The sequence below is a fragment of the Notamacropus eugenii genome, chromosome 3, assembly GCF_028372415.1.
Source record: "Notamacropus eugenii isolate mMacEug1 chromosome 3, mMacEug1.pri_v2, whole genome shotgun sequence".
Classification (NCBI taxonomy): domain Eukaryota; kingdom Metazoa; phylum Chordata; class Mammalia; order Diprotodontia; family Macropodidae; genus Notamacropus; species Notamacropus eugenii.
Genome location: NC_092874.1, coordinates 381,553,248 through 381,564,553, shown reverse-complemented (window position 1 = coordinate 381,564,553; position 11,306 = coordinate 381,553,248). Strand labels below are relative to the sequence as shown.

General features: G+C 39.2%; 1 protein-coding gene and 1 pseudogene across 1 annotated transcript in view; both read left to right on the top strand.

The window, feature by feature from the left end:
* The first annotated feature begins 2,192 nt into the window (after nt 1-2,192).
* Nucleotides 2,193-11,306, top strand: part of WIPI2 (WD repeat domain, phosphoinositide interacting 2) — a 29,983-nt gene continuing 20,869 nt past the window's right edge. The window contains exons 1-2 of the mRNA XM_072597663.1: nt 2,193-2,546; nt 7,607-7,689. Of these exons, the coding sequence (XP_072453764.1) occupies nt 2,473-2,546; nt 7,607-7,689 (157 nt within the window). The 5' untranslated portion in view covers nt 2,193-2,472. The remainder of the gene's footprint in view (nt 2,547-7,606; nt 7,690-11,306) is intronic.
* Nucleotides 8,281-9,253, top strand: LOC140497103 (cyclin-G1 pseudogene; annotated as a pseudogene).

Below are 11,306 nucleotides of genomic sequence, written 5' to 3'. Positions count from 1 at the left end.
AGAAACCAAGAAATCACCAAACAAAACCAAAAGAATGAAAAAATGGAAGATAATGTGAAATATCTCATTGGAGAAACAACTGACCTGGAAAATAGATCCAAGAGAGACAATTTAAAAATTATAGGACTACCTGAAAACCATGATCAAAAAAAGAGCCTAGACATCATCTTTCATGAAATTATCAAGGAAAACTGCCCTGAGATTCTAGAACCAGAGGGCAAAATAAGTATTCAAGGAATCCACCGATCACCGCCTGAAAGAGATCCAAAAAGAGAAACTCCTAGGAACATTGTGGCCAAATTCCAGAGTTCCCTTGTCAAGGAGAAAATATTACAAGCAGCTAGAAAGAAACAATTCAAGTATTGTGGAAATACAATCAGGATAACACAAGATCTAGCAGCTTCTACATTAAGGGATCGAAGGGCATGGAACATGATATTCCAGAAATCAAAGGAACTAGGACTAAAACCAAGAATTACCTACCCAGCAAAACTGAGTATAATACTTCAGGGGAAAAAATGGTCTTTCAATGAAATAGAGGACTTTCAAGCATTCTTGATGAAAAGACCAGAGCTGAAAAGAAAATTTGACTTTCAAACACAAGAATGAAGAGAAGCATGAAAAGGTAAACAGCAAAGAGAAGTCATAAGGGACTTACTAAAGTTGAACTGTTTACATTCCTACATGGAAAGACAATATTTGTAACTCTTGAAACTTTTCAGTATCTGGGTACTGGGTGGGATTACACACACACACACATGCACACGCACACGCACAGACACATAGAGACAGAGTGCACAGAGTGAACTGAAGAGGAGGGATCATATCTTTAAAAAAATGAAATCAAGCAGTGAGAGAGAAATATATTGGGAGGAGAAAGGGAGAAATTGAATGGGGCAAATTATCTCTCATAAAAGAAGCAAGCAAGACTTTTTAGTGGAGGGAAAAAGAAGGGAGGTGAGAGAAAAACATGAGGTTTACTCTCATCAAATTCCACTAAAGGAAGGAATAAAATGCACACTCATTTTGGTATGAAAACCTATCTCACAATGCAGGAAAGTGGGGGAGAAGGGGATAAGCAGGGTGAGGGGGATGATGGAAGGGAGGAAAATGGGAGGAGGGAGCAATTTGAAGTCTACACTCTTGGGGAGGGACAGGATCAAAAGAGAGATGGGGGGCAGGATAGGATGGAGGGAAATATAGTTAGTCTTACACAACACGACTATCATGGAAGTCATTGGCAAAACTACACAGATTTGGCCTATATTGAATTGCTTGCCTTCCAAAGGGAAGGGGTGGAGAGGGAGGGAGGTAAAGAAGTTGGAACTCAAAGTGTTAGGAACAACTGTCGAGTAATGTTCTTGCCACTAGGAAATAAGAAATACAGGTAAAGGGGTATAGAAAGTTATCTGGCCCTACAGGACAAAAGAGAAGATGGAGACAAGGGAAGGGAGGGACGATAGAAGAGAGAGCAGATTGGTGATAGGGGCAATTAGAATGCTCGGTGTTTGGGGGGGGGAGGGGACAAAAGGGGAGAAAATGTGGAACCCAAAATGTTGTGGAAATGAATGTTAAAAGTTAAACAAATAAACAAATAAAGATTGTCTTCTACTTAACTGTGTGCCTGGAACATAGGAAGCACTCAACACGTGCTTTTTGTTCCTGGATGACGTGACTTAGAAGAGACTATACTCAGAGCAATAGCCAATAATTCTTTGTGGAATTAATAACCCGCCACCCTTGGCACTCAGGGAGCAAGCCTGCAGTACGCAGGCGCTGTTAATCTGGGGAAAATGGACATCTCTTCTCACTAACATTTAATTGAAATTCAGCATTTCCTTCAACTTTGAGTACAGGCAACAACACTACTCTGGGAAGGGGTCCACAGACTTCATCAAGTTACCAAATGACATACCAAAAAAAAATTATTTCTTTTCTAGCCAAAAAGCCAAGCCCCCCCCACAGAGATGGAAGTCGTGCCAGTTCCCAAAATCTCAATGCGCATGCTCCAGGGAGATCGGCCTCACGCACGCGCAGTTTCCCGGCTTTCGCGGCGTCGGTCCTCGCGATGGGGCCTCCGTAGCAAGCTTCACGCGTCGCGCGTGCGCACTCATGCGGAACCAGAGTCCTTCGCGGCCACCGTGAGTCCGCACCGCACGCGTGTTGTGGCTATTGCGCCTGTGCGCGACCCCGGTCGTGTGCGGCCGTGGGGGCGGAGCGGCGCAAGCGCCCTGCGAGGTTTAGGACCAGGAGCGTAAACAAGAGACGGGAAGGGATGAGGCGACGGCAGAAGTTGGAGCAGCGAGCGGCGGTGGCGGCGGCGGCAGCGGTGACAACCCCAGCAGCTGGAGGACCCACGACGGAGGAGACGGCGGCGGAGGCGGCGGAGAGCGCGGCCCGGAGCCGAGCCTGACTCCTCGTCTCTCCTGGCCGGGAGCTAGAGCGTCCGAGCCCAGGCCCCCCCTCTCAGCCATGAACCTGGCCAGTCAGAGCGGGGAGGCCGGCTCCAGCCAGCTGCTGTTCGCCAACTTTAACCAGGACAACACGTAAGGAAGGACCCCCAGCCCCCGGGAGGCGGCGAGGTCGCGAGGCGGCGAGGCGGCGGTGGAATCCCCCGGGGTGGGGGCTCCCCGGGAGGCCGTCCCCCGAGGGCGCTGCTGTCTCCTCCCCGGGCACCCGGAGCAGTGACCCTCCCCCCCGCAGCCTCCCTGCTAGCTTCGGGGTGAAGGCCAGGCCTTCCTGGGAGGCCGGGGAGAGGTGGGGTGCGTCCGGGCCAATCGCGAAAGCCGCACGGACCATTGCTTGCTGCTGGTGGGAAGCCCAGACTGGAGAGTCCTCTCTTTCCAGTGAGTTCTGGGCCTGTTCCGGGTTAGGGATCGGGCGAAAGGCAGAGGAAGTTCTTGTCCAGTCTTTCAAAGGTTGGTTTTTCCAAATCAAGGGCGGAGGGAGAGAGGGTTTGTTTTTGTTTTGTTCAGCTTCTTTTTGAACCCAAATTCACACTGAAAAAAGTTTTTCCCTGGGCGGCCAGCCCAGGATCAGTCAAAGAGTTAAAGCTGGGAAGGACCTCGTGGAATACGAGTCCGGGGCTTTTTTATTTTGCAGATGAGAGAACTGAAGTTCAGAAAGGCCAAACGGCCTGCCCAGAGTCACACATCTGGGGTATTTGAACCTAAAATCTTTTGGATTCAAAGTCGGTAGACCTTGAATTCTCTCCTCCACTTTCCCCACTACAGGTTGTCACCCTTTCGTAGAAGTCAGCAGTGAATGCCTTTTTCTTAGTGTTCTTGTGGATGTGCATCACTGAAATCTGCAGATATGCAGGAAGGAAATTTAGTATAACCTTGGTATATTAAGTATTGGACTGGAAGAAAAATTGCGCCAATTGGGGCTATATTTTTGGTGTCCAGTTGAGAATCTTGAGGCTTTTGGTTTAGAGAAGATATGATAGGGAGCAATGGGACACAAGCCCTTAGAGGTGAAAGAAAGGACGGATGTTATGAAATTCTTCAGATGATGTAGTGACAATCTATGAAGATGGTTAAGAGATGAAGTTGCTGAAGAAAGGAGTGTGACTTATGGGACTAGGAGGGAGGAGGGTCATCTTGAGAAGTGAGTAAGAGGAAATGATGTAAGGGTGTTGGTAGTGGAGGAGTATGTCATTTGGCTCTGTCCAGAGTAATTATTGGTCCTTGGATTGAGTTTCTTTTACTGAATGTAATCAATATAGAAGGAAACTAGAAATTGAATGCTCATTTCAATTGTTAATTGGACCTAGAAGGTTAATCTGTTCTAGAGGCTATTGTAATCTGCCAGATACAATAATTTTTTTCTTCATTTAAGGAAATGAAGTCCTATCCTCAAGTGTGAATTCATTTTTTGTTTTACTTTTTGTCACTTGTTCAAGGTTTGCTAGAATTTTAGATAATCGTATCTTGCCCTTCTCATCGTTGTTACTTTCAGTTGGAAATGGAAAAGCTTTTATTAAGAGCAAGACAATTCTTATTTTTTAAGGGGCTCACATTCTAGTTGGGAGAGAGACTATCATAAAGAGATTATAGTTGTGGGACTATGGGTAGGTAAGACCTGGGAGCAAGTGATTAAGAATTAAGGTGGGGTGGGGAGTGTTGTGGAGAGGTAGATGAGGCCAGGTGATCCTCCAGTTTACTGTTAGAGTTGGTAACCCCCTCTTTATCAAAATGCTCTTTGTAGCTGTGTCTACTCCTAAAGAGCTTACATTCTAATGAGTGAAGAGAACTTCTATCAGCATATGCAGATATATACGTATATGTCATGTACTTATGAAGATAATAAGTATAAATAAATGCAAAGTCAGTTTGGGAAGTTTCAAGCAATTGGGATCAGAAAATGCTTCTTATAGAAGGTGGTGCTTCTTAGGAGAGTCTATGATGCAGTTTCAGTTCAAAGGCACAGATCTAGTGAGGAATAAGTCATTTTGGTTGCATCAAAGTGCTGTCAGGGAAGTAATTGTGTAGAGGCTGGAAAGATAGATTGGGGCAAGGTTTGAAAAGGACTTTAAAAGCTTAAACAGCCTCTGAAGAATATGAGACAGATATGATCAGAGAAGAGTTTAAGGAAAATCACTTTGGTAGCTGTGTGTAGATGACCCCAGAGGAAAGATCCTTGAGAGGTAGGGAGCCCAATTAGGAAGGCTGTTGGCAATAATCTAGAGGTGATGAAGACTTGAATTAAAGTGGTATAAGGTTCTATGAGTAGGTAAGAGATTTTGGTAATTGATTGGATATGTGGGGTAACTGACAAAATAAAAGTTTAGCGTAAGGATAGGTTTGGGATGAAAGATAATAAAATTCCATTTTGGCCACGTTGAATTTTTGGTGCCTATGGGATGTCTTGATTCTCCCCTCGTTTATAATCTATTTTTATTTATTTTAACTTTTTTGTTCTGAATTTTTAAAAGCCACCAAATAAGTGTTTACATATACATGTAGAACAGAAAGGATTGCACTTGAAGCTTCAAATCTGTGTCACATAATTTTGCTTTTGTTTTAATTATATAATAAATTCATCATGTTTTTCAAGAGTCCTGCTTGTCTGCATTTCCTACTGACCTCCCATCTATTCTGCTTCAGTGATCCTCTTGTTTTATTTTTTTAATCCTGTCAATAGCCTCCATCCCCACCCTCCCACTGACATTGAAAGAAAACACAACTCCTGTATAAAATATAAATATGGCCATGTCTGAAAATGTGTCACCTCTGCCTCAGGAAGTAGGTGGCATATTTCATCACTGGCCCTCTGAAATTCCTGTTGATCATTGCATTGATCAGAGTTCATAAGTCTTTCAAAGTTTTCTTTGTGACATAGTATGGATTGTTTTGTTCCCTTCACTCTATATCAGTTCAAAGAAATCTTTTAAGTGTAGATATTTCCCACTTGATAGATACTCTCTTAGTTTGTAGTTCTTTGCCAGTACAAAAAGGAGTTGCTATATATTTTTGTACTTATGAAGCCTGTCCTTTCTTTGATCTTTTTGGAGTGGAAGCCTAGTAGCAGTATTACTGGATCAAACAGCATTTACAGTTTAGTATCTTTTTGGGTATAGTTCCAAATTGGTTCTAAAATGACTGGATCAATTCATAGCTTCATGTGTATTCTTGTACATATTTTTCTTCACCCCTTCCTACAATTATTTACCTACTCCTTTTTTTTTTTTTTGCCAACTGTGACAGTCTGATGTGAAGTAGAACTTCATAGTTGCTTAATTTGCATTTTTCTAATAATGACTTAGAATTTGTAAAAAAAAAAAAAATTTCTGCCAGTGCATATATCTATGAGAGCTACCTGTTTATATCCTTTGATCATTTTTGATCTGTCCATCCTTTGATTATTATTGATTGGGGAGTGACTTCTGTTCTTATTTGCATTTCCTAAAGTATCAAATATCAAACCTTTATCAGAAATATTTTTGCAGAAAATATTTCCAATTTAAATATTTTTCTTCTAATTTTCATTTCCTCAGTTTTGTCTGTGCAAAAACTTCAATTTTGCATAATCAAAATTGTCCATTTTGTCTTCAGTGACCCTTATCACTTAATTGGTCAGGATCTCTTCCCCACTCATAGTTATAGTAGGTATTTCCTTATTTCTTTTAGTTTATATATAAAAGGTCTATATATAAAAGTGTCTATTTGGAACTTAATCTTGGTATACACTGTGACATAATGGTCTAAACCTAATAAGCCAGCTTGCTTTCCAGTTTCCTAGCAGGGTTTTTTTGTTTTTGTTTTTTGGTTTTTTTTGCATAGTAAGACCTGCCCAGTAATTGTGGTCTTTGTATTTATCAGAGAGTTATGTTTCTATGTTTACTTTCATATGTTGGGTGCCTAATCTGTTCTACTTTTCTAGATTTTAGCCAATATCAAATAGGCTTATGACTTTAGTATGGTATTTTTAGTTGCAACTTTTGATTTCATTGGTATGTAAATATAAATAGTATGCTAAATGTGTGTTCTTTGTACTAGATCATAGTCTCATAACTCACATTTACGTAGCATTTGCAGTCACAAAATGCTTTAGCATGTAATATTTCTTGATACTTGTAACAACTTTATAAAATTACCGGGACAATTATTGTCATCATTTTTACAGATAAGGAAACTGATGCTTAGGTACAGAACTTTAATCTGGCTTTATCATTCCTGGTCCTTTGATTCATCTTCTCTCTGTCCTTTGTATGGTGTAAGTGATGTTAAAATTGATTTATAACAACTCTTATCTCATCTATTGCTGCTTTGTCCTATTTTCCCCTATTTTCATTTCTCATATATTTTGGTCTTCATTTTCTTTGGTTTAGTAATATTTTGGAGTGCAGTAGTCATTGACTATGATCTAAGGGGAAAAATCATTTAGGTTTCATGGACACTTCTCTATGTAATTTCCTTAGATCTGAGCAGGTACTTGTAACCTTGGCAGAAGCTGTTTTGTTGGGTAATAATATATGCTCAACTCCAAAGCTGCCACATTTGCTTTACTTATTTCAAGCCAACTTTCTGATACTCGGTACAGCATCCTAACACTTTTGTATAACACAATTTATAATGTCTTGTTGAACTACAGTTACAACTAAAAATCTTCCACTGACCATAATACACTCGTAATTAAAGCATTTTTAGCCCACACATATCCTCTCAGATTATTCATTTTGTTAACTGCAGTTCTTTAACAAACGAAGTCAGATATGGCTTATCATTTTTATAAATATCTAGTTTCCTAACTGTGAGGGTATGTTACATTTTTTCATGTACATTCTCTTCTTTTTCACCTCTCATTTGTTATAAAATGATAAAAAGTTTTTGCTTTATGATTTTGTATCTCTAATGGGCTGACACATAGTAGGCTAGTTTGACAGTTCCAAATGGAAGTTAATTTTGCAAGTTATCTCTGTAAGGCATATGACATAGTGAATCACATCCCGCTTGTTATCCATGACCCTGGACAAATCACTTAACTTCTCAATGCCCACCCAGTTCTCTTAAGATAATAAGGTATAGAAGAGCCTCTTACTTTACTAAAAAACCAAAACACTGGAATTCATGTCATGGTTTACCTTTCTTAATTTCTTTTTCAGGTCCTTAGCTGTTGGTAGTAAATCTGGTTACAAATTCTTCTCCCTTTCCTCTGTGGATAAGCTGGAACAGATTTATGAATGTAGTAAGTATTCTGTTAATTATTTTCCCCTCTTCCTTTTGAATTTCATGTCAGCTCATTTATTTTACTGTCTTAAAGGCTCCCAAAAATTGTGAGTGTGGACTGTCTCTGTTAAAATGTTACTGTGAATCAGTAATTTTCTTGTGTCATGGCTTACCATTTTGGTGTTAATTTTGTGCAGTTAAGTGGTAGTATCTTAGAAATGACACCTGATAGTAAACTTCTTTGTAAAAGTTAAGTTACAAGTTTCATAAAGATGGAAATATGAACAGAAGGTATTTTTGAGTCCTTATTCTCAGCTCACTGTGTGAGCTTGGAGAAATGAAAATTTTTCTCTTCCTACTGATAATTAATATTCCTTCAAAGCTATTTACCAGTACTATCCATTTTATTCCCAAATAAGATTATATTTCTTTTAAGAATTCAGTTTTGCACCTTAGTATTCCATGGCCTGGGACTGGCATCATTTTCAGCTCACTGGAGCTGCTGCCTCAGAAACCCTCTGTCTTCCCTGGGCCCCTTTCCTCTCCCCATTACGGGATATTTGGACTAATTTTTTAGGATGAGGAGAGGACAGGCCCTGGGGGTGGGGGAGGGGGCAGGGGAGGCTTGCTACTAAGGAAGAGCCTCCACCATGAGGAGCTCAAAATGATAGAGGCACAGAAACTTCTGCACCAGCTGGGTGTTCTGTTGGAACAGATGTCAGCCAAAGGTTGTGACTTGAGACAAATTGAATCTGCTCATAATAACAACCTTCTGATGACTGCAAGGCTGAGGGACTTTGAAGTGAAAGACCTTCCTAACCTAACTCAGTTCTTTAGTTTTGACACAGACTTTTTTTCTAGCAGATTTCTATCCATAATGAAAGTATAGCCCAAACATCTTGGGTGTGTGGGATTAAGTTGCTTCTATCTGGCTGTGAAATCAACAGAAGAGAGAAATGTCCCATTAGCTACTGATTTGAACTGAATAAGCCAGTACAAATTCAGTTTCTCACCTGATTGAATGGAAAGAGTGTATTAGAGAAGGTGTGTTGGAAAGTCAAAGCTACTGTTGACTTTCACTTTCTGCAGCTCTGCTCTTCACTCATTCATAAAAACTTACCCATTCGAAAGGAGAAAGAACCTGAGTTTTGAAAGACTGAAAGCTTAGCTTGAGGCATGGCACCATAAGGATTAAGCAAAAGGCTTCTTTTGTTGGCATTGTCTGTAATTGTGTACTGGAGATTCAAGCACAGGAATTTATAGAATCAACAGGAGTAGAACCTTCAGAAACATTCCAAGATAAATTGCAGAGATCTCACCTTTTGGCAGGAACTTGTAGCAAAGTGCCTAACTGAATACTCGCCAAACAAGTGTTCTAAACCACATGTCCAGAAGCGGAAGTGGTAGGTTGTGTCTGGGTGTACTGCACATCACTGAAGCAGTTATTATAAAATTGCTCATCTTCCAACATTCCCTGAAACTGGACCTTCATAGTATTCTTAATGGTGAAGAAATTCAGCTGCTTTGAAGGTTTATTTCCCATCAGAACTGTGGACTCCAATATTAAAACGGATTTAAGTTGTGAAGCCTGAAACAGCAACTAGATTGGCATTGATGTTCTCAGACTTGAGGGGAGAACAGACCATAGTTGGAAATTGGTTATGTGTGTTGCAGTTGGAACTATGTTCAGGACTAAATTATGATTCTTTTTGAAGCATGTTTGTAAGAACTAAAATCCAGAAGTGAAAAAGGATGGGAGACCATACTGTGAATTGACAGTTAATATGAATCCAATCTAATAGTATCGGGATTGATGTACTGATTGTAGTATTGATGGCAAGGTGTGATTGAATTGTGATGCTAGAAAAATCTCATGTACTTTAGTCAGGGTTAGTAGTCTTTAATGCAGTATAAACAACCTTGTTAAAGCCTTATACAACTAGATAATCCAATAATTCTAAAGATTTATTTTTGTTCGGCATACTTTTCATTTAAATTTGGTTATAAAATTCAATTAAAGTTGTAGACCAATGTTCAACATTATCTTAGGAAGCAGGTAATAAGGTATATACAAAGTTTTATATGGAATGATTTTTATCTCAATATATAGCTCCTTAGGAAAAAAAATAATTTCTATTGTACAAGCAACTTTCGTTGTCTGCCCATCTGAAACCTCAGCTGTACCCTTCTAAAGTGGTATATTTTAATGCTGACACTTGAGAGCTTTTAAATAAGGGTTACTGTCGGTATGAAACTGGACCGTTAGTTTAGAGCTTTGTATTTAAAAGCAATTCAAATGCAATGTGCTGTTGTCATAATGCTTCTGTTACAGTTCAGCTTAGACTAAAGTGAGTTGCCTATCCAGATTCAAATAAGCAGCAGTTTGACTAATTACGTGGTAGTTGGAGCATTTGAAGATAGTTGTAGTTTAATGAATCTAAATTGACATAAGAGGGTTGGGAAAGGATATAATCAATGCAATATTTAGCTTAATTTCCACAATAACTGTAACTAGTTCAAATTTCCCTTTGACATCATGTCGGGGGGGGGGGGGCAGGGAATTCCCTTTAAACCAAAGAACCACAATATGTCTCATGTTTTATGCTCCATTGTGTATAGCACTTCATTGCAGATGTACTCTTCAGTTAGTCCTGAACATCTGATTCGTTGAATTTCCTTTCTAATTCATCAGTGCAAACTTAAGTTGTCTAATATTATGTTCTGGTACTAAGAAAATGACCATTCAGTAGAACTATTAAAATGGGGAAAAAATTGTTTTGCAGTCCAGAATGAATGGGAGATTTAATGCTGCCTTATATGCTCATTACATATGATGGATTTACTTTGTTAATTGTGAACAGTAATTTTCCTGGTGGGTAAAAAAGGTGAAATGCGCATTTAGATGTGTCTGAACTATGCTGTGCAATATTGCTGTTTTGAAAATGAAACTTCTTGACAGCATTCTGAGAAACCTCAGCTTTATTTCTTAAAATACTGAATTAGCAAAGGCTAATTTTGTTCTTCATTGTCCCACCGATTGACCAATTTAATGACTTGGATCTCTTGAATTACATTGTTGCTACTGGGGCACGTCTCTCTTCATCCACTCACATTTTTCTGATAAAATAAAAATTTAACTGGTAACTTTGACAGCATGTTAAGCCAAAGAATAGATTTCATGTTTTATAGAGTGATCTGGTGAGGTTGGGCTAAAGATTTTAGCTGTAAAGGTAAAATGATCAAAGGAACAATTGTTCTGTAGCTTTACTTATTGAATGTTTTACTTTATTTTATTTGTAGGTGTTAAATCCTTTTTTATTTACAACATTAAGATTACTATCCTTCTTTTTCCTTTACTTTAGAAGATATTAGCTCTTGGAAATGATTTCATTATCGCTTCTCAGCCTCTTTTCTGTAAAGAAGCCAGGAACAAAGCATATTTTTTTTTTTCTGTTTTGGGATTTAGCTCAGACTCAGAAAAATCACATCTCTCATCACTGATCATTGGCATGTAGAAAAAAATGAGGTGAAATCCTTCTTTAGGAAAATAAAATCTTTTGCTGTTCTTTTTATAACAGATTATTTTCCTTCACATCTCTTGATCTAGTAGGAGTTGAAAATTTTGCTTTAATGAGC